This window comes from Cherax quadricarinatus, chromosome 76, assembly GCF_038502225.1.
Source record: "Cherax quadricarinatus isolate ZL_2023a chromosome 76, ASM3850222v1, whole genome shotgun sequence".
Classification (NCBI taxonomy): domain Eukaryota; kingdom Metazoa; phylum Arthropoda; class Malacostraca; order Decapoda; family Parastacidae; genus Cherax; species Cherax quadricarinatus.
In genome coordinates this window covers 18,252,599-18,277,387 of record NC_091367.1, presented here as the reverse complement: position 1 = coordinate 18,277,387, position 24,789 = coordinate 18,252,599, and the positions used below count along the sequence as shown (strand labels likewise).

Genomic DNA, 24,789 nt, shown 5'->3' with positions numbered 1-24,789 from the left:
TTTTGAAAACCGACAAGTAGCTTATATACAGTATATAAGGTACTTCTTCGCAATGGAAGACACTGTCATGCAGATTCGGGTGTCATCTGCAAAGGAAGACTCGTTGCTGTGGCTGACATCCTTATCTATGTTAGTATGAGTTTTAGAAACAAGATGGGAGCGAGTACTGTGCCTTGCGGAACAGAGCTTTTCACCGTAGCCGCCTCAGACTTTACTCTGTTGACTACTACTCTGTGTTCTCTTTGTGAGGAAATTATAGATCCATCTACCAACTTTTCCTGTTATTCCTTTAGCACGCATTTTGTGCTCTATTACGCCATGGTCACACTTGTCGAAAGGCTTTTTGCAAAGTCTTCATATATTACACCTGCATTCTTTTTGTCTTCTAGTGCATCTAGGACCTTGTCGTAGTGATCCAGTAGTTGGGACAGACAGGAGCGACCTGTTCTAAACCCATGTTGCCCTGGGTTGTGTAATTGATGGGTATCTAGATGAGTGGCGATCTTGCTTCTTAGGACGCTTTCAAAGATTTTTATGATGTGGGATGTTAGTGCTATCCGTCTGTAGTTCTTCGCTATTTCTTTACTACTCCCTTTGTGGAGTGGGGCTATGTCTGTTGTTTTTAGTAACTGTGGGACGACCCCCGTGTCCATGCTCCCTCTCCATAGGATGTTAAAACCACGTGATAAGGGCTTCTTGCAGTTCTTGATAAACACGGAGTTCAATGAATCTGGCCCTTGGACAGAGTGCATGAGCATGTCATTTATCGCCTCTTCGAAGTCATTTAGCGTCAGGATAACATCAGATAGGTTTGTGTTTACCAAATTCTGTGTGTCTCAAAAAATTAATTTAAATCTTCGACTCTCAGTATGGTTAGCGGCTTGCTAAAAACTGAGTCATATTGGGACTTGAGTAGCTCACTCATTTCCTTGCTGTCATCAGTGTAGGACTCATCTTGCTTAATTAGGGGCCCAATACTGGATGTTGTTCTCGACTTTGATTTGGAATAAGAAAAGAAATACTTTGGGTTTCTTTCGATTTCATTTATGGCTTTTAGTTCTTCCCGCGATTCATGACTCCTATAAGATTCCTTTAGCTTTAGTTCGATGTTTGCTATTTCTCTGACCAGTGACTCCCTACGCATTGCTGATATATTGGCCTCTGTTAGCCGCTCTGTTATTCTTTTCCGTCGCCTGTAAAGAGACGCCTGTCTCTTTCTATTTTACCTCTACTCCTCCTTTTTCTTAAAGGAATAAGCCTTGAGCATACATCGAGTGCCACCAAGTTAATCTGTTCTAGGCATAAGTTGGGGTCTGTGTTGCTTAGTCTATCTTCCTAGCTTATCTTTCCTATACTGAAGAGGAACACATTCAGGGTGGAAAAGCATTTCCAATAATTTTGTTGTACATGAACTGTATACAGTACCGGTAAGTTGAAAAATTTAGACACTTGTGCAACATCTGGTTATCTTTATTGTAGACGTTTCACCATCCAGTGGCTTTATAAATACAAATTCTAGGACATAATTAGAAGACAGTAGAACTTTATACAAAAGATGAGGTAATCAGTCCCTCAACCTTGGAGTTAGTGTTGAGGGCACCGTAGTTGTGAAGATTCTGGAGGCTTTCCATCTTCTCAACTACGGTGCTCTTAACACCAACTCCAAGGCTGAGGGACTGTTTACCTCATCTTTTGTATATAGTTCTACTGTCTTCTAATTATGTCCTAGAATTTGTATTGATAAAGCCACTGGATGGTGAACCGTCTACAACAAAGGTACCCAGATGTTGCACACGTGTCTAAACTTTCAAATAATTTTAATAAAGACAACTGCTTCTGTAACAGGCTCTGGTGGCCTGGTGGTTAACGCTCTCGCTTCACACGGTGAGGGCCTGGGTTCGATTCCCAGCCAGAGTAGAAACATTGGACGTGTTTCTTTCCACCTGTTGTCTATGTTCCCCATCAGTAAAATGGGTACCTGGGTGTTAGTCGACTTGTGTGGGTCGCATCCTGGGACACTGACCTAAGGAGGCCTGGTCACAGACCGGGCCGCGGGGGCGTTGACCCCCGGAACTCTCTCCAGATAAACTCCAGATACTTCTCAGCTACATATTTGTTCAGTCTGCTTTTAAAGCTACGTCAGACCTAACCTTGTCTAAAATACCGACAAGATTGAAAAGTAGACACAAATGTTGCATACATGAAACACTTGAGCAACATTTGAGTATCTGTATTCTAGAAACGTTTCGCCACCCAGCGCTGTATAGCCCTTGTGGCTTAGCGCTTCTTTTTGATTATAATAATAATAATAATTAATTCGCCACCCAGCGGTTTTTTCAGTCCAATACAGAAAAAATGGTGGAAGATAAAGAGGTGTTTGATGTAATCAGTCCCACAGCCTGGAGTCTGAGTTCAGTCTATCAACCTTGATGAATCTTAATACGAGTCAGAATTTATGGACTGGACTAGAGATGTATCGGATGTAAAAATTTAGATATCCGCGGATGTGGATGTGTATGAGGATGTCTTACTTATTTTGCAGATGTGGATGTGGATACAGGTGTAAGAAATTGTGCGGATGTTCTGCGGATTCAGATGCAGATACATATGCGGATATCTGTTTACAGTAAAATGCGGATGCTGATACCAATGCGGATGTAAGAAATTGTGCAGATGTTCCGCAGATGCAGATGCGGATATCTGATACATAACTAGGCTGGCCACATCGACTCCAGGCTGGGGGACTGATTACCTCAAACTCCTCATCTTCCACCGTTTATCTGTGGACTGATAAAGCCACTGACTGGCGAAACATTTCCACAAACAGGCATTTTTAATGATGTATCGTTTAATTGATGCTATTATGAAATGCTACATTTTGGGATAGAAGAACTGAAATATCTCTTTTTCAAATCACAGAACGGGTGGGGATCGAACCCATGGTAGGGAAGTGGCAAAACTCATAGGTCAGTGTGTTACCCACAAGACCAGCTGACCTGTATGTTTCACGACTCGCTTACCATTGGTAAAGCCCCATCCGTTCTGTTTACAATCAGCTTTTACAATATCAAAATATAATTGAATTGCCGGTATGTCAAGTTTTATTTTAATTTAAACCGTCATATAGACTTTATTATACACGTCCTCTGCTTTCCCACTGATTCATTGAACTTTCAGTTCAGCTTTCAGTCCCACTTCAGATCACTAGCATCTCACCACAACATCACATTTGAGCCTAGAGTTTCGATTGAATCTCTTGATCTTCCTGACAGACTGATCTTTAGCCTGGTATAGGCATCTCCGTTCACATAGTTATCCTGCTCATAATACTGTAAACTCAGCCAGATGTTGCAAAGGTGTCCAGTTCATTACCCCTTCTTCACTCCATTATTTTTCCTAACCTTACTCGAGCATTAGTGTATTAAACCACGGGGATGGAACTCATGGGGATTGAACTCGCGATGAGTGAGTCATTTGCAATCGTGTCGTTACGATTTCGTGAGTCATTAGTGTATTCTTTCTCACCACGAAGTATGCGCAGGGCTCTTGATTCCATATTTGATTGTTACATCTGCAAGGTTCCTGATCAACTTCTCTCCTGAGGTTTACGTCTCCATGGTTCCTGACTGTTGCGGCCCCCTACCAAACTAGCGGTTAAATGGTTAACCTGCCGGCCGGCAGTTCCACTAGGTACGTCATCAAACCCAATGTGGGGACTGCTGAGCCGGCCTTAGAGCAGTATGTACCTGAACACCTCACAGTATGCATCTAAGCAGTAGGTACCTGAACACCTAATGGTACACATCTACTGGCTTTAGAAGCAGTAAGTACCTGAACACCTCACGGTATGCATCTACGCAGTAGTTACCAGAACACCTAATCGTACACATCTACTGGCAGTAGAGTATTCTACTGGCTTCTACTGGCGTTAGAGGAAGCGCTCACCGCAGTTCACTGAGTCTGTTGGCCTCAGTTACTTGATGGCCGCATTCAGTGAGCTTGCAGCATGGTGTTCGGCAAGCAGGATTAACCGAACCTACTTGCGGTGTGTCAATTGGTCTTGAAGGCGGTAGATAGTACTCACCAGACCATCTTACGGTGTACTTCTACTGGCCTTGGAGAGTATTTACAGGACTACCGGTGATGTCCGCAGACTCACCGCCTACGCTGATCAACTGTGGGCCGGAGTCTTCTGATGCTGTTTTAGTGGGACTTTACATGAAGAAAAGGTTGGAGTGTTACACTGAACTGGGCTAGGACCGTAGTGTGACACTTAGGTAAGTATGATGGAGTGGAACACTGAGATATGCTACAGGACCGTAGTGGAACACTGAGAAGAAAAGGGTGTCGTGTGACACTGAAGATGGTCAGGTTGTAGTGTACATTGAATAATATCATGTGACTGGCCTCGAGAAAGACGCTGTGGGTGATAGTGTGCAACGCAGAGACAAGGTTGTCAAAGAGTGACACAGAGATATTGTGTATGACACAGAGAAAAGGGTGTCGTGTGACACGGAGAGTAGGAGTGTCGTGTGACACAGAGAAAAGGGTGTCTAGTGGACACGGTTGAGCAGGAGCGTCATTACACGGAAGGGTGTCAAGTGACACAGTTGAGAGGGAGCGTCACAACACACCAGGGATAAGTGTCGTGAGAGACACGGAGCATCATAGGGAGTTGATTGTAATTTATTATTGTAAATGTTACGTATAATTTATTATTTTAGCATATATATATATATATATATATATATATTATTTTAAGATGCTAATAATTTATTATTGTAACATGTACATATACTTTAAATACCTCCTAGACCAAAGATTGTTTTATATAATATTAAAGATTCATTTAATTTAAAGTGTATTTATGTATCCTGAACTCTTTATTACAAAATGAGTAAAACTACCATCTTAAAAATTACTTTTTTTGTAATATATGGGGGCCTGTCCAGGAGGATAATGATTATCAAGAATGATTTCTGGGATGATCATATCCGGGATGACGGTTCGAGAAACATATCACATTAATCTTTGTGTGTCGGTCCTTTTGTGGTGGGGGTGTTGCGGCCCCCTACCAAACTAGTGGTTAAATGGTTAACCTGCTGGCTGGCAGTACCACTGGGTACGTCATCAAGCCCAATGTGGGGACTGCTGAGCCGGCCATAGAGCAGTATATACCTGAACACCTCACAGTACGCATCTAAGCAGTAAGTACCTGAACACCTCACGGTACGCATCTATGCAGTAGTTACCAGAGCACCTAATCGTACACATCTACTGGCAGTAGAGTATTCTACTGGCTTCTACTGGCATTAGAGGAAGCGCTCACCGCAGCTCACTGAGTCTGTTGGCCTCAGTTACATGACGGCCGCATTCAGTGAGCTTGCAGCATTGTGTTCGGCAAGCAGGATTAACCGAACCTACTTGCAGTGTGTCAATTGGTCTTGAAGGCAGTAGATAGTACTCATCAGACCATCTTACAGTGTACTTCTACCGGCCTTGGAGAGTATTTACAGGACTACAGGTGATGTCCGCGGACTCACCGCCTGCGCTGATCAACTGTGGGCCGGAGTCTTCTGATGCTGTTTTAGTGGGACTTTACATGAAGAAAAGGTTGGAGTGTTACACTGAACTGGGCTAGGACCGTAGTGTGACACTTAGGGAAGTATGATGGAGTGGAACACTGAGATATGCTACAGGACCGTTGTGGGACACTGAGAAGAAAAGGGTGTCGTGTGACACTGAAGATGGTCAGGTTGTAGTGTACATTGAATAGTATCATGTGACTGGCCTCGAGAAAGACGCTGTGGGTGATAGTGTGCGATGCAGAGACAAGGTTGTCAAGAGTGGCACAGTAGAGATATTGTGTATGACGCAGAGAAAAGGGTGTCGTGTGACACAGAGAGTAGGAGTGTCGTGTGACACAGAAAAGGGTGTCTAGTGGACACGGTTGAGCAGGAGCGTCATTGCACGGAAGAAAGGGTGTCAAGTGACACAGTTGAGAGGGAGCGTCACAACACACCACGAATAAGTGTCGTGAGAGACACGGAGCATCATAGGGAGTTGATTGTAATTTATTATTGTAAATGTTACATATAATTTATTTTAGCATAGATATATATATTATTATTTTAAGATGCTAATAATTTATTATTGTAACATGTATATATATTTTAAATACCTCCTAGACCAAAGATTGTTTTATATAATATTAAAGATTCATTTTTTAAAGTGTATTTATGTATCCCGAACTCTTTATTACAAAATGAGTAAAACTACCATCTTAAAAATTAATTTTTTTGTTATACTGACCAACTTCTTTATTGATCCCCACCAGTTTCTCACCTGAGTATTACATTTACATGGTTCCTGATCATTTTAGAATTTAAATATTACATTTTTCAGGGTTCCTCATCAATTTCATCTCTCTGCCTGTCATCAGTGGGTTCACCTCAGCTGCAGCTATCATCATAGCTTCGTCCCAGCTTAAGCTACTGTTTGGTCTTCGTCTTAAAACCAAAGGGCTGATCAACACTTGGGTGAAAGTTTTCTCAAATATCCAAGATTTACGATGGCAGGACCTCACACTCGGCCTCATCTGTATTGTCGTCCTCTTCCTCCTGAAGGTAAGATGGCAGGACCTCACACTCGGCCTCATTTGCATTGTCGTCCTCTTCCTCCTGAAGGTAAGATGGCAGGACCTCACACTCGGCCTCATTTGCATTGTCGTCCTCTTCCTCCTGAAGGTAAGATGGCAGGACCTCACACTCGGCCTCATTTGCATTGTCGTCCTCTTCCTCCTGAAGGTAAGATGGCAGGACCTCACACTCGGCCTCATCTGTACTGTCGTCCTCTTCCTCCTGAAGGTATGAGGATCGTTGGGCTATATATACTTTTTTGAAAATGTGAAATGACTTTTTTTATTTAGTTCTATACATCTAAATATCCAAAAGGTCTTTTTCAAGAAATCTTTCTCCTTCAATCTATGTAGGATATGTTCCAGTCCTCGTTCGACTCAAATGAAAATCTTGTATGTTAGTCACAGTGTGACTTTGTAAATGATCCAAGTCGGACCGAAACGTCGTCGTAAGCTCCTCTCTCCTATGTGCGGGTTATTTGTGTATTGTTCCAGTCACGATATTGTGCCTTTTGTAATTTATTTGTGCGTTAGATCTTTTTTTCCCTTTGCTGAATACTTTTTATCTTTGGTATTCTTACGAAACTTCGAATTTCCTCTTTCACGCCAAAAGTGGTCGGTTATCTCACAAGTTAAATTGTTCCATGAATCTCACAACTACCATCCGAAGGAACATCCTGAAGTCTTACAATTTACATTGTTTTTTTTCCTGAAAACAATCTATTTTAGACTTTGTCCTTGTGGCTTAGCGCTTCTTTTTGATAATAATAATAATAATAATAATAATAATTTAGAATTTCTAAATTCACAAATAACCTTGTAATCACCAAAGCTCTGGAAACTCTCATTGTACATTCTCTTATGCAGAAAGCACACTAGTTATTCCTATTTGCTAGTGGAGTTACTTAAATTACCCAGAACATCCAGCTGTTGTTCGACTCGGCTCTGTTATCACTTTCAACTTCATTTCATGATAAAATGTGGATAGGATCAATTTCCTCCAGAGATCCCCTCAAGGAAGGTTCCTTGATGTTGGTGAGGGGCTCTTGATTTAGGGAATTGGATCCGTGCTCCAGTTCCCCGAATTAAGCCTGAATGCCTTCCACATCCCCCCCCCCCCTCCCAGGCGCTGTATAATCCTCCGGGTTTAGCGCTTCCCCCTTGATTATAATAATAATAAATCCTCCAGAGATCACAATGTTTGCATATATATATTTTTCTTTAAAATTTACTTTAGCTTAATTTTTTTTTCTAAGTAATAGTATGTAAATTATTAACTAGAAGTTGTTGAATTAGATACATATGCAGGATCCAAGTATCGTTATTTCGATGCCGTTCTCCTATTAAATGTAGAATTATATACAGAAAACGGAAGTCTGTGTTCAGTTTAGATTCACCAATACTAAGACACTGAACACTTGTAGGTTAAGTGGTTGATTAATTCATTGTCTTTTATATATAGTTTCTGAACTGAAGTGAAAAATTCAATACAAAGGCAATGATAATGGCAAGCGTAGCCTGTAATATGACATTTTGCTTTGAAGGGGTGTTGGAAATAAATGGATGTCCAGGATATTTGGTATTAATTGTTGGCTGGACAATTATTGTAGAGATATTACAGTACCAGTCATCGACAACTCCATGTCATATATGAGAATGAGGAACAGGATGGGAGAGAGTAATGTACCTTGTGGAACAGAGATTTTCACTGTAGTCGCCTCTGACGTCACTCTGTTTACTAATATTCTTTGTGTTATATTTGTTAGGAAATTATAGATCCATCTACCAACTTTTCTAGTTATTCCTTTATCATTCATTTTGTGTGTTATTGCACCATGATGGCACTTGTCGATGACTTTTGCAGAGTCTGTGTATACTATATTTGTGAATATTACATGCAAGACCATGTCATAGTGGCTCAGTAGTTGGGAGAGATAGGAGCGACCTGCTCTAAATCCATGCTACCCTGGGTAGCATGGATGGGTATCTAAGTGGGTGGTGACCTAGCTTCTTAGAACCCTTTCAAAGATTTTTATGATGCTGGATCTTAGTGCTTTGTTTGCAATTACTTTAGTGTCACTTTTGTAGCGTGGGGCTGTCTGTTGTTTTCAGTGATTTTGGGAAAACACTTGCGTCCATGCTCCCTCTTCACGTGAAATGGGCTTCTTGCAGTTCTTTGATGAACACGAAGTTCCATGAGTCTGGGCCTGGGGCAAAGTGCATTGGCATGTCACATACTGCTTTTACAAAGTCTTATGGTGTTAGGATAATATCGGAAATTTTTTAATTTACCAAAATGAGCCTCGGTCATTAACGGCTCACTGAATACTGAGTCGATTGGGATTTCAGCATCTCACTCATTTCTTTGCTGTCATCTGTGTAAGTCCCATCTCGTTTAACCAAGGGTTCAATGCTGATGTGGTTTTTGCCATAGATTTGGCATAAGGAAAGAAGTATTTTGGGTTTCTTTCAGTTTCATTTAAGGCTGTAAAGTTCTTTCTGTTTCCTGTCTCCTCTCCTCTCTCTTGATGCCATGAATTATACGAATAAATTGTGGAATGTTAAACTTGAATACGTGAAAGGTACAAAAATACCAGGAATAAGATTAGTGTCTTACATCTGGTTGCATGTACAGGGAAACACTGATACTCTTGCAATATTCTGGAGAATCAGGACATGATTACCGGCGGCCACATTCAAGAGTTTGTTGTTTAGTGTTGATATAACTAATGGGGAGGTGTCTAGGGTAGCTTTATATGTACGAGAAAATAGGAATTGTTACATATAAACAGGATATAAAAATCGATGGATTAGACACAATTTGTTTGGGTAAAATTTTAAGTACAACAAAAATATATTTTAAATGTAAATACACCAACTCCCAAACTTAGAAAGCAACAGAAGAGACTTTTTTGGAACGTAATTATTAGGGCTTCTTGACATAAGATAGTCAAAGTTGGGTATTTTAACTTTTGTCAAATGACTACTTGGTAGTAGTTCAGGACTACTTTTGAAGCAGTTAGTCTACCAGACGTAATAATCTGCTCGACCTGGTTTTGTCAAATAAGGAAACCGTCTTAAATAATCTAGAAACACCGAAGAACTCGACCCATGTGATGGCAAATCTGTTATATTTAATATTACCTGGGGTACGATAATAAGCATAATACAGTAAAAGTCTCCGAATTTCGATCTGCTGATTATAATGGACTTAGGGAACACCTGTCTAGTCTTGGCTGGAGTAATTTAGCAAATGATTCAGTTGACGAATTTCACACTTACAATAACTACAATACACAATGTCGCCAGAGTACATGTACTCAGAGTGAAATTAGGTCTATTACTAGAGAGAAATTTATAAGAAAATCTTATTGACCAAAATGCTTATATTAAAAGAAAGGAAAAGAAAAAAAAAAAGAATTAGAAAAGCAAAATACGACAACGAAATTAAAGCTGGTGAATCAGACAAATCCAGAAGTGTTCTTTCAAGTGCATAGGAAAAAGTTCAGGGAAAAATTAGGACAATGAGCAGGAAATTTGACTTATAAATGATATCTCAGCAATTAGTAATTACTTTTTGTAGATGAATGGTTCAGAGAACCGACATGTTGATAAATTAGACACATGTGCAACTCTTGGGTATCTTTATTGATGAAACGTTTCGCCACACAGTGGCTTCATCAGTCCATACATAGGAGAAACTTGAAGAACAGGAGGAGAATGAGGTAATCAGTCCCTCAACCTTGAGTCGATGTGTTCAGTCCATCAATCTTGAATATTCAAGATTGATGGACTGAACACATCGACTCAAGGTTGAGGGACTGATTACCTCATTCTCCTCCTGTTCTTCAATTAGTAATTACTCATGCCCTGAAGAAAAATTATGTAATATTACAGTCACTAGGGACATGATTATCAAACAAATCGACCAACTAAAACAAAAGTCCCCGGGGCCTCGACAAACTGTTCTCAGTTGTGCTCATGGATTGTAAGTGGGAACATTGCTGCTAATAAGCCTGTTTAACGAGCTTGTTTAACGAACCTGTTTATTAACGAGCCTATTAACGAGCCTGTTTAACAAGCTTGTTTAACGAGCCTGTTTAACGAGTTTGTTTAACGAGCCTGTTTAGCGCATCAGTTTAAACTTATGTTGTGCCAGAGATATAGAAGATATCTAATGTAGATAAATGGCTCAGAGAACCGACGAGTTGTTTAATTAGACTCGTGTACAACCCTTGGGGTATCTTTACTGAGGAAACGTTTCGCCACAGTGTCTTCATCAGTCCATAGAAAGGAGAATGGTGAAGAACAGGAAGAGTATGAGGCAATCAGTCCCTCAGCTTTGAGTCGATGTAATCAGTCTTGAAAAGAATATCTGCGAAGAAGTGGCTTATATACTGTAGACAGGTGAGGTGAAGGAATTTTAGGTGGTATCACACTTGACAATTAAAAAGGACCTACTGCTTCACCTCGCCTGTCTACAGAATATTAGTCACCTTGCAGATATTCTATATTCTTTTCAAGATTGATTACATCGACTCAAGGCTGAGGGACTGATTACCTCAAACTCCTCCTGTTCTTCACCATTCTCCTTTGTATGGACTGATGAAGCCACTGTGTGGCAAAACGTTTCCTCAGTAAAGATACCCAAGTGTTGCACATGTGTCTAATTTATCAAGATGTTTAATGTAATAACTATATCAAGGGATAAGTCAGTTCCATCATATTACCCCCAATAAGAATTCAAAAAAGGGAAATTGTTAGAATCAATTTTACCCGATATAAAACGAAGCCGACTCAACGAGAATAATTTGAATAACGAGTCTCAACATTGGCTCACGAAAAGTCGTTCCTGCTCGACAAATTTACTTTCTTCAATAAATGAGGTAGTGAACAACGATATACCTGGAGTATACCTGGAGGGTGTTTCGGACGTTGACACCCCCGTGGTCCGGTCCATGACCAGGCCTCGCTGGAAATAAATGGTATAAAATACCGACACAATGGAGATATAAACACATAAGCAGTATAATGTAATCCTTTATTGAAAACGTTTCGCCCACACAGTTGGCTGACCATGAACTTCGTTTTAAAGTCTATCGAAAGCCTACTAACCAACACGATCTTCTTCACTTCTACTCTCACACTTCCTTGAGGAAGAATGCTCACTAATTGAACAAGTATTTTCTAAACTCCACTATCCTCGTCACAATACCAGAAACTGCAGACGACGGGCATTAAACATCTTCAACACACCCAAAGAAGACACTGCCGAAAAGAGATACATAGTCCTCCCCACCAACTCCATTGCCAAACAAGTTTCCAACATCTTTTCCAGTACCTCATTCCAAGTATCTACCTCCACATCCACCACCATCAAGGACATCACCAGTAATAGACAAGACAAGCCTCCATCCTCTGCAATGGCTTCTATAACATAGCTGAACCACTCGCCAAGAAACTTCTTCATCGCTATCCCACATAAGAACATAGAACACTGCAGAAGGTCTACTCAAAACTTGTCCAATACCCCTGCCAAGCTACCCAAGACTCTATAACCCCACCCGGTAGATCATCAGATGCAGCATTCTCCACCTGACCTCAACATGACTATAAATACTCTCGTACCTTCCAACCCCAGGTAGATCCGTGTGTGACTTGAAAAGCCCACTGTGTGGGTGAAACGTTGTCAATAAAGGATCACATTATACTGCATTTGTGTTTATATTTCCAGGGGTGTACATAATCCCTTGTAATGACTGCAGCAAATTATACGATGGCAAAATATCAAAAGACCTCCAAACACTTATTTCAGAACACCAGTACGCAGACAGATCTGACGATCCAAGGAATGCCTGTGTTCAACACCGAAATTCACACAGCCATTTAATAAACTACAGAAACGCAAGACTTATCCCCAGAGAAGACAACACGCAATACCGAAGAATCCTGGAATCATCGCTTAACTCTATATCCAACAACTTCAACCAGAACAATGGCTTCTATAACATAGCTGAACCACTTGCCAAGAAACTTCATCATCGCTATCCCACATAAGAACATAATGGAGGAACACTGCAGAAGGTCTACTCATATATTTATCCTATCTCTTTTTAATGCTACCCAAGGTTCTAGACTATCACCCTTCTCGGAAGATTGTCTCATGCAGCATTCTCCACCTGACCCAGCATTGTCCACCGGACTAATTCCTATAAATACACACGTACCTTTTACCCAGGTAGATCCGTTTGTGACTTGATAAAGCTCACTGTATGGGCAAAACGTTGTCAATAAAGGATCAATGTGTTTATATTTCCACCAGGCCTCGCGGTTGATCAGAGCTTTATCAACCAGGCTGTTACAGCTGGCCACACGTAAACTGACGTATGACCACAGCTCGGCTAGTCAGGTACTGACTTTAGGTGCCTGTCCAGCTTCCTCTTGAGGACAGTTAGGTATCTATTGGTAATGCACCTAATGTTTGCAGAGAGGCAGTTGACCAGTCTTGGGCCCCTGACTCATATTGTGTTGTCCCAGTAATTTAGGTGCTTTATTGTACCTATACATGCAGTGAAAGTTCTCTGTATTTTCCCTGCCTTGAAAGGGGCGGTTAGTGTATAGCAGTACTCTAGGATAGAGAGAACAAGCGATCTGGCGAGAATCATCATGGCCTTGACATTCCTAGTTTTGAAGGTTCTCATTATCCGTACTATTATTTTTCCTAGACGAGACATTTTTGTGATCTTTGCAAATGAGATTCTTTGACATTATCACTCCCAGGTCCCTCACATTACCTTTACTCTCTAATGTGTAGTTGGAGTTGTTTTATACTCCAATCTGGTTTTATTTCCTCGAGATTTCCATAGCGGAGTAATTGAAATTTGTCTTCTTGAAATTTACATTGTTTCCCGAGGGCCATTTAAAGACTTGGTTCATCTCCTGCCGATTTGCAGTGCCCTCAGTGGATGAAACTGTCATACAAATTCTAGTATAGTCAGCAAAGAAGGACGCGGTGCTGTGGCTTATTGCTCTGTTTATGTCAGATATGAGGAACAGGATGGGAGAGAGTTTACCTGGAGTTTACATGGAGAGAGTTCCGTGGGTCAACGCCCCCGCGGCCCGGTCTGTGACCAGGCCTCCTGGTGGATCAGAGCCTGATCAACCAGGCTGTTACTGCTGGCTGCACGCAAACCAACGTACGAGCCACAGCCCGGCTGATCAGGTACCGACTTTAGGTGCTTGTCCAGTGCCAGCTTGAAGACTGCCAGGGGTCTGTTGGTAATCCCCCTTATGTATGCTGGGAGGCAGTTGAACAGTCTCGGGCCCCTGACACTTATTGTATGGTCTCTTAACGTGCTAGTGACACCCCTGCTTTTCATTGGGGGGATGTTGCATCATCTGCCAAGTCTTTTGTTTTCGTTGTGAGTGATTATCGTGTGCAAGTTCGGTACTAGTCCCTCTAGGATTTTCCAGGTGTATATAATCATGTATCTCTCCCGCCTGCATTCCAGGGAATACAGGTTCAGGAACCTCAAGCGCTCCCAGTAATTGAGGTGTTTTATCTCCGTTATGCGCGCCGTGAAGGTTCTCTGTACATTTTCTAAGTCAACAATTTCACCTGCCTTGAAAGGTGCTATTAGTGTGCAGCAATATTCCAGCCTAGATAGAACAAGTGACCTGAAGAGTGTCATCATGACCTTGGCATCCCTGGTTTTAAAGGTTCTCATTATTGAGAACAATGTTATGGTCCTTGAAGGTGAGATCCTCTGACATGATCACTCCCAGGTCTTTGACGTTGGTGTTTCGCTCTGTTTTGTGGCCAGAATTTTTGTACTCTGATGAAAATTTAATTTCCTCGTGTTTACCATATCTGAGTAGTTGAAATTTCTCATCGTTGAACTTCATATTGTTTTCTGCAGCCCACTGAAAGATTTGGTTGATGTCTGCCTGGAGCCTTGCAGTGTCTGCAATGGAAGACACTGTCATGCAGATTCGGGTGTCATCTGCAAAGGAAGACACGGTGCTGTGGCTGACATCCTTGTCTATGTCAGATATGAGGATGAGAAACAAGATGGGAGTGAGTTCTGTGTCTTTTGGAACAGAGGTTTTCACCGTAGCCGCCTCAGACTTTACTCTGTTGACTACTACTCTTTGTGTTCTGTTTGTGAGGAAATTATAGATCCATCAACCAACTTTTCCTGTTATTCCTTTAGCACGCATTTTGTGCTCTATTACGCCATGGTCACACTTGTCAAAGGCTTTTGCAAAGTCTGTATATATTGCATCTGCATTCTTTTTGTCTTCTAGTGCATCTAGGACCTTGTCGTAGTGATCCAATAGTTGAGACAGACAGGAGCGACCTGTTCTAAACCCATGTTGCCCTGGGTTATGTAATTGATGGGTTTCTAGATGGGTGGCGATCTTGCTTCTTAGGACGCTTTCAAAGATTTTTATGATATGGGATGTTAGTGCTATCGGTCTGTAGCTTTACTGCCCCCTTTGTGGAGTGGGGCTATATCTGTTGTTTTTAGTAACTGTGGGACGACCCCCGTGTCCATGCTCCCTCTCCATAGGATGGTAAAAGCTCGTGATAGGGGCTTCTTGCAGTTCTTGATGAACACGGAGTTCCATGAGTTTGGCCCTAGGGCAGAGTGCATGGACATGTCATTTATCGCCTGTTCGAAGTCATTTGGTGTCAGGATAACATCAGATAGGCTTGTGTTAACCAAATTCTGTGGCTCTCTCATAAAAAATTAATTTTGATATTCGACTCTGTCTGGTTAGCGGCTTGCTAAAAACTGAGTCATATTGGGACTTGAGTAGCTCATTCATTTCCTTGCTGTCATCTGTGTAGGACCCATCTTGTTTAAGTAGGGGCCCAATACTGGATGTTGTTCTCGACTTTGATTTGGCATAGGAAAAGAAATACTTTGGGTTTCTTTCGATTTCATTTATGGCTTTTAGTTCTTCCCACGATTCCTGACTCCTATAAGATTCCTTTAGCTTAAGTTCGATGCTTGCAATTTCTCTGACCAGTGACTCCCTACGCATTTCAGATATATTGGCCTCTTTTAGCCGCTCTGTTATTCTTTTCCGTCGCCTGTAAAGGGAGCGCCTGTCTCTTTCTATTTTACATCTACTCCTCCTTTTTCTTAGAGGAATACTGTGCCTTATGGAACAGAACTTTTCACTGTAGCCGCCTCTGACTTCACTCTCTTTACTATTCCTCTTTGTGTTCTGTTTGTTAGGAAGTTATAAATCTAACTGCCAGTTTTCTTGTTATTCCTTTATGACGCATTTTGTGTCCTGTTACACTGTGAAGGCTTTCACCAAGTTTGTGTATACTATATCTCCATTTAGTTTGTCTTCCAGTGCAATAAAGTCTATGTAACAGTGGTCCAGTATTTGTGAGAGGCAGGAGAGACCTATTCTTAACCCATGCTGCCCTGGGTTGTGCAGATGCTGAGTATCCAAGTAGATGATTTTATTTCTAAGAACCTTTTCAAAGATTTTTATAAAGTAGAGTAACACAACTTTGTAGTACCCACAATCAGTCTTCAAACACCTTTCACTGTACAGCAATAAAGGAGTGGAATGGACTGTACGTGTCAAAGCGCGTCATATCATGAACCAGTTCAGGAAGAGAACTGAAAGTTACCTAATGAATGAAGCTACAAAAAGGGAGAAGAGTGATTTCTTGTATGCATATGCTTGTTACCGTAAAATTCATGTACCTATTGCTGTGATCTGATCCTCTCCTTAATTATTATTAATGTAAATAACTCAGTTTACAACGTTTCTAGTAGATTTTTATTGTAACTGCTTTTCACATAGTTTAGTTACTTAGCTGATTTAACTTTTAAGGTTTACACAATAAGACATTACAAGGACTCCAATGGAAATAAGTCACTTTGACTTTTTTTGTGTTATCCTAGATATTCTACACACATGCTGCTATATATAATAAGTCATGTAACTGTATTTATGTGTACCTGTACCTGAAAAATCTTACTTATTTTTTATTTTGATCGTCGTTACTCAGGTTGCGGCAGTTGAGTAGCATTACGTAAAATTTTTACATCTTTTCTGTGATTTAGACGTTTTCTTTACCTCGCTTTTGGGGAACTTCAACATTTTTGAGATAATATTTTTTGGGGACTGTGAGGGAAAAGTTCAATAGATAGGAGTAGCGAGGGAGTATATAGTAACAATAGTTTCATTGCCGGCTACTTGTTAAGGTAGGGTAAGTCCCGCTCCCGCTATTCGCCCCTCCCCCCTTTTTTCCCCTCCCCGAAAGTGATAGTTTGATTGCCGGCTGCTTGTTAAGGTAGGGTCAGTCTAGCTCCCGCTATCCCTTCCCCTCCCTCTTCCCCCCCCTTCCCGAAAGGTGACGTGTGGGGCTCCGGTAAACAGTAAATCACTCGACTCACAGCTCCCAACACTACTGTAAGTACACGCCTGATCATATTTTAGTGGATTATTGGTTGAAAGCTTCACTTTTGACCAATAATTAACTTAGTCCTTTCAGTCTCTATAGGTTAAAATGTTTTAATAATCACCACATCTTTTAGGTATTGTGCTTATCATGGAGAGTGATTTCTTAAGCAGTGGGTAATCTGTCTCTCTTTACAGCTTGAAAGGACAGAGAGGGTCACCTACTAATCAACGAGTAGAATTGAAGGAGACGGACTAACGTTCTGAGACGTCCCAAATTCTGATCCACTTACCTGTTTGTGTATGCAAGTAGCAGGATATAACCTCTCATCATTGCAGTGGAAAAAACCTGCTTTCCTGTCATCTGGACGGATTATTGACGGCTAGAAAATCTGTGAAGAACGAGCCGGTGGGTTGTCATCAACACCTGCGACCCCCCCCAATCATCGGCAAGGGCTACGATTTCAACAACACCCAGTGTCACCAACACCAGACACCCAAGTTTTATATATATATATATATATATATATATATATATATATATATATATATATATATATATATATATTAGCGTTGAATTCAGATATCATTTATATTTTTCATTTTTCATTTTCTTTAAGGTAGGATTAATATTTCATAATTAAGTGTTTTATATTTGATATTTTCTAAATAATAAAGTGTTTATGTTTGTCAGTTTTTGTTTTTTTTCAATTCATTAATTTTCCTGAGGAGGAGACAGCCTTGGTAATACTGTCTGAAGTTGTTACAGGGCTGAGTAAGCCTTCACAAGTGGCGACCTTGCCAGGAGCAACTCTACTGAATCAAGATTCAATTCCATCTCGAATCTACCATTGGAACTTCAATGCTGCATACCACAGACGGTTACCACCAGCCATGAGTAATCATTCTCTATGGTAGGCCTACGGTACAGGTATTTAAAAGATTTGGTGATTGTTATAGTCTCAATTTATTGTAAGTCAAGTCAGGCAGGATATATTTATTTCTGCCACCTTTTTGTTTGAGCTTGAAACACTTTGGAGGACTAGAGTCTAGGGACCCGAGATTTTCCAGTGACAATTTGTTTCATTGAGCTCTTTATTATATCAAGGGAACTGTCGTAGGACACTCTTGATTTGTTGGTGAGAAGATTGGATGGTCAAGGGACCCCATTCTACTTACTGTTTGCTCGGAGCCGGCACAGAACCCTTCGTTTTCATTAATACATATTGTTTAATTGAAGTAGAGATCGAGCCCTCTGATTTATTTACAGTTTGAGCGGAGCAGGAATTGAACCCTCTATTTTCTTTAATACCCATTTCATTTTCCCCTGGTAGTTTAAGTTATTCTTGCAAATATGGAGGAATACCAGTTTTTGATGAACGTTTGAAGTAAGTTAGGAATAACAGGGAAAAATTTAGAATCTTTCATTAGTGCTAAAATCCAGGAAAGAATTGAAAAGGAGAGAGAGAGAATCGAAAGAGAAGACAAAAAGAGCGCGATAGATTTGATCGTGAGGAAAGAGCTAAAGTACATGAGGAACAAGTTAAATTAAGGGAACTTGAGGAAAGAGCAAAGGATAGAGAATATGAGTTAAGGGAGAGAGAAAAGGTACCTATTTTACTGATGGGTGATCACTGGACAGAAGGTACCTTAAGGAAACACGTTCTAAAGCTTCCAGCTGTACCGAGGATCAATCCCTGGATCACAGTGCGAAAGTTAAGCGCGCTAGCGATCGAGCAACAGGAGCTAAGGTGACTAACACCGAGGTACCTACTTATTGCTAGATGAACAGTAACAGCAGGTGTAAGGAAATACGCTCAGTTTTTGTACCCATAACGGGGATCGAACCACGGACACTCATTGTCTGAGGCGAATGCATAGTCAGCCGAGCCACGTGACCTGCCATGCTTAAGATTTCGTTTAGGAAAACTTGGGACATTATTTAAACTCTTAACTGTATGCTTTATCACCTTGGTATATTGTTCTGTCTTTGGTTTTTCGTACAGGATTCAACACGGGACATTAATTCATTAGGCTTTTTGAGTTTTCTGTGTTCGGGTTTCTTGTATTGTCTGTCAACTACTGGTCATTCGTCCCTCGACTACTGGGGAGAGAGGACGCTACTGGAGCTCTGAATACCTGCCACCTGGTGAGCACTTCTGTACTTCAGTTTCATGATGGTGGATCGTGCCGGCAGGCGAGTCAATACTGTTTGCATTGAGCTGATTCCGCGATCGTTGAGCACTGCTACGATGAATGCTCTTCTTCCAGCTATTATTAGAGACCTCTATGGCATTCCTAATGAGGAACTGTACAGTGTTGCCCTCAATGGTTTGAGGAGAGTCTTCGTGAAGTTTACGAGGGCCAGTTTCTACAGCAGTAGACTTTGATCCAAAACAGCCAGCTTTCAGGGAGAAGGCTTACAGCTTTTCATCTCATCCACTGCATGCATCAACCTTACTAGAGATATTAACAATGCAAGGAATTCGCAAGAGCAGGCGAAATATACACAGAGATCAGTGCTCTTGCGAATTCCTTGCAGTGTTAATATCTCTAGTAAGGCTGATGCATGCAGGGGATGAGATAAGAACATAACATAAAGAAGGAACACTGCAGCAGGCCTGTTGGCCCATACTAGGCAGGTCCTTTACAATTCATCCCACTAACAAAGCATTTGCCCAACCCAACCTTCAGTGCTTCCCAAGAAATAAACTCTGATATGCAAGTCCCACTCAAATCCAACCCCTCTCACTCATGCCTTTATCCAACGTAAATCTGGAACTACTCAAAGTCCTAGCCTCAATAACCCAACTAGGTAGACAGTTCCACTCATCAACTACCCTATTTCCAAACCAATACTTTCCTACATCCTTTCTAAATCTAAACTTATCTAATTTAAATCCATTACTGCGGGTTCTCTCTTGGAGAGATATCCTCAAGTCTTTATTTATATTCCCTTTATTAATACCCATCTTCCACTTATACACCTCGATCATGTCTCCCCTCATTCTTCGTCTAACAAGTGAATGTAATTTAAGAGTCTTCAATCTTTCTTCATAAGGAAGATTTCCTAATACAATGAATTAATTTAGTCATTCTATGCTGAATGTTTTCTAACGAATTTATGTCCATTCTGTAATATGGAGACCAGAACTGAGCTGCATAATCTAGGTGAGGCCTTACTTATGATGTATAAAGCTGCAGTATGTCCTCTGGACTTCTGTTGCTTACACTTCTTGATATAAATCCCAATAATCTATTTGCCTTATTACGTATGCTTAGGCATTGCTGTCTTGGTTTAAGGTTGCTGTTTACCATAACCTCCAAGTCCTTTTCACAATCTGTATGGCTACGTTCTACATCATTTAACTTATAAGTGCTAGGGTTATGGACACTCCCGAGCTTCAGAACCTTGCATTTATCTACATTGAACTGCATCTGCCACTTTTCTGACCAAGAATAGTTTGTTTAAATCCTCCTGAAGTTCCCTAACATCTATGTATGAATCAATTATCCTACCTATCTTTGTGTCATCGGCGAATTTGCTCATATCACTAGTAATACCCTCATCAAGGTCATTGATATATATTATAAACAACAACGGGCCCAAAACTGATCCCTGTGGTACGCCACTTGTTATAGATCCCCACCTCTTCAAGGGGGGCTCCTTGGCGTGGTGAAGAGGCTCTTGGTCTGAGGAATTAGACCTGTCGGTCTTCTTCCTCAGACCGAACCTAATTACCCCCCAATCTCCCCTCCCCTATCCCATCCTCCCATCCTCCCCTTTTTCCTTTCCTCCTCCTCCTCCCCACCCCTCCCTTTTGCCCTTCCTCTTTTTGGCCTTTGGGATTTCTCCCACAGGCGCGCTAGTTCCTAGGTAGGGGAAAGGATACCGGGGTCCATCCCATTCCGTTGAGGTTCTTGGCGGTGGCGTAGTTTGCCGTGGAATCTGGATCGCCTGGGGATGTCCCGATCCCTCTCCGGTATCCCGGAGTAGCTTTGGGTGTCTTTCGGGCGACGGGTGTATCTCTGGAAGCCACCTTTCGGATTCCGGGGGTGGTGGCTGAAGGAGGTATGCTTTGTGGCAGATATCCGGCCGCCCTCTCTTTTGTCCACCGAGGTAGCTCGGCAGATGTGAGGTTGCTATCCCGGATTGTTAGTTTACTAGCATGATGGGTAGGGTATGGCACGGGTTTCATGTTGCATCTGTGCTACTTGTGGTGCTGAGGTCCTCTTGGGCGCGGAGGGAGATTTCTGGCCCTTTCATTCCTCCTAGGAACTATCCCTCCCATGTCCCCCCTTTTTTTTATTCTTTTTTTTATTTTTATTTTCTTTTCTTTCTTTTTTTTCTTTAAAACAAAAAGAAAGAAGTAACCTAACCATGGCAGCCCTAGTCCATGAACCTACTACCCCCGGGCCCCTTCTTGATACTGCACCCCGTTCTGACCCCGCCTTGTCTTTGGACCACTCTTCAGACACTCCTCATCCCTCTGTACCTATTGCCGGTGCTGTTTCCTCACCCGCTTCAGGTACTGAGGCCTCGACTGACTCCTTTAATTTATCGGACCTTCGCTCTCCTCTGACTATGCTTCCGGCCTCTCCCTCTACGGTGCGGCAATTTTCAAATCGCCGACCCGTTCCACGTCGGACCATCTCTGGTCCCACGCCTAAACGCCAACGACAATTACCTGCTGATGATACTTCTCCACCTTCTCGTTCTTCTCAGAAACGATTGACACGTCCTTCACTACCTTTCCACGCTCAGTTTCAGACTGAACAATGGACTAAATTCTTCACTTTACGACCGACTTCCTCTACTGCCTATCTTTCTGACCACAGTATTGGCAAGGCACTCCTACGCCATGTTGGTAAAGATAGTTCTTTTCATGCTCTTAAGAGCGGTATGCGCATCATTACCGTACAGAATGCTACCCAGGCTCATGAGCTCTCTCGTCTTTCGCATATCGATACTGTTCCTGTCACTCTTGAAAAACATCATTCCCTCAATTCTTGTAGTGGTACCGTCATTCTGCCCCATACCATAGTTCAACAAAATTTTCAGACATGTGGCACTGACATTCTTGAACAGCTGGAACTCCAAGATCTCCCAATCCTCTAGGTAGACACTTACGTTCTTCCTGCCCGCGGGCGGAGACGATACCCTAGCAATGTGGCTCATTTAACTTTTGACAGCCGAGAACTCCCATCCTCAGTTTATATAGCAGGACATCGGTTACAAGTTCGAAAGGTGATCCCTACACCACAACAGTGTATAAATTGCTGGCGATTTGGCCATCCAGCGAAATATTGCAGATCTATCGCCAAATGCCCAGTCTGTGGTGCCGATGACCATTCTAATACGTCTTGCAATCGATCTCCCTCTTGCCTTAACTGTCATGAGGCTCACCCTTCGTACTCGCGCTGTTGTCAAGTCTATTTAAACGAGCGGGAAATCCGTTACCTCAAAGAGACAGAAGGTCTCCCTTATGCCATGGCAGTTTCTCATCTCCGCCTCCAAGGGAGACTCCCATGTGTTTCTTATTCCCGTGTTTCAAAACGTCCCCCCACTTCTGGTATCCCATCTTCTACACCCACCTCTGTGGTTACCTCTCCCATAGTCACTCCTGTATCTAATCCTTTTGCTGTCCTCAGCTCAGACGTCCCTACTTCAACGCCTCAGTCTGATCTCGCTTCTTCGTGTTCTCTCTCACAAGCCTAAGTATCGACGAGACCTCATACGACACCACCTCCCAATCGTCCCTCTACTTCTCAAAAGTCAAAAAAAGGTCCGTTAACACCTCCTACCCATCTTCCACCTCCTCATTTTACCCTCCCTGTCTCTGTCCCTGGTTCTCCCCCTCTCACTGGCTCAGTTACAAGTGTAGAGGTTCACCCTCCTCCTCATACTGTACCTTCCTCCCCTGTTCCCTCCCAAGTTTCTTCCTCTTCTGCCACCTCCCAGGTTCCTGCCTCTTCTGTCACCTGCCACACTTCTCCAGTTCCCTCCACCCTTTCCCCCCCCCTACCTTGGTACAGTCCAATACAGTTCCAATCTTTACTCATCCTACCCCTACCATTTCCAATATTGTCTCCCATACGACATCTCTGAATTCCGAAACACTTGAAGCAATCTCTGAATATATTGCAGAGACCAAACCATCAATGGACACTGATCCACCTTCCGCTCTTTCTCTCTCCTCTGCTCCATCTGCGCAACTCCTTTCTTCACAGCGCACCGTTCCTTCGCTGCTTGAACGTTTTCCACTGCCTCCGCATGTGGACTTTTCTAACCCCTCTAGTCCGTAGGAACCCTTACCTGTGGATTTCAAGTATCTTTATCATTGCCAATCATGGCCTATTTACAGTGGAATATTCGCGGCCTCAGGGGTAATCGGGTTGAGCTTCAGATGTTACTCTCCCAGTTTGCCCCTGTTGGTGTTTGCTTACAGGAACCAAAATTACACTCTGCTGTTATTTCTCCCATCTCAGGCTATAATTTATTGTATTCTTCAGATCCTTTTCCTGATGGGACCTTTAATGAAAGTGCCCTTCTTCTAAGCACTGATATTCCGTCCCATCAGCTATTTGTTCATACTTAGCTGCATTACACAGCAGCCCGTATCCACTTACATAGGTGGTATACGCTCTGTTCTTCATATCTCTCTCCTTCTCGGGCATTATCTATTCCGGATATTGCCTTTCTTGTTTCGTCATTACCACCACCGATTTTGTTACTTGGTGATTTTAATGCCCACCATTTCCTCTGCGGGGGGGGGGGGTCTCTGTGATTCCCGTGGAATTCAGTTAGAGGCTTTTCTTGCCACCCACCCCCTCCATGTTTTAAATACAGGTACTCACACCCATTTTGATCCTCGGACTCATACTCTCTCTTGCATCGATCTCTCAGTCTGCTCTTCCTCCGCCGCATTAGACTTCACTTGGTCTGTTCTCCCGGACTTACATGACAGTGATCATTTCCCAATCATTCTTACTTCCCCTTCATATTCGCCACCTCTTTGCACCCTACGCTGGCAATTTAATCGGGCAAATTGGAACCTTTACTCACACCTAACTGTTTTTAAAGAGGTTCCTTCTTCGTTCTCCATCGATGAGCTTTTACACCTCTTCTCGTCCTCCGTTTTCACCGCAGCTTCTCATTCTATACCCCAAACTTCGGGCAGGCATTCTCAGAAATGCGTGCCTTGGTGGTCTCGTGCTTGTGCTCGTGCAGTACGTTTGAAACGCGCTGCATGGGGCAGGTACCGGTACAATAGAACCACAGAGAGACTCCTTGATTTTAAACAGAAGCGTGCGATCGCTTGCCGTGTCATCCGTGACGCTAAACGCACTTGCTGGCGAGATTGTCTCCACCATCACCTCTGCTTCCTCTATGAGTGCAGTCTGGAAAAAAGTACGAAAACTGAGTGGTAAATATTCTCCTGACCCGGCTCCTGTTCTGCGGGTTGCCGGTGTTGATATAGCAAACCCACTAGATGTTGCCAATGAAATTGGCAATCATCTGGTCTGTATTTCTCAGGGACTCCATCTATGTCCCTCATTTCTTTCCTCAAAGTCTGCCAGAGAGTTAGCACCCTTGGACTTTTCTTCTCTCAGAGAAGAACAGTATAATGTGCCTTTTACACTTCAAGAACTGGAGGCAACACTCTCAGCTTGTCGATCATCGGCAGCTGGGCCCGACGACATTCATATTCGTATGT

The 24,789-nt window shown here is 42.3% G+C and overlaps 1 protein-coding gene across 1 annotated transcript in view; it reads left to right on the top strand.

The window, feature by feature from the left end:
- The window catches only part of LOC128686099 (sodium-independent sulfate anion transporter), a 175,275-nt gene that overhangs the window by 83,599 nt on the left and 66,887 nt on the right, over positions 1-24,789 (top strand). Inside the window, exon 5 of the mRNA XM_070101339.1 lies at positions 6,406-6,626. Within this exon, the coding sequence (XP_069957440.1) occupies positions 6,406-6,626 (221 nt within the window). The remainder of the gene's footprint in view (positions 1-6,405; positions 6,627-24,789) is intronic.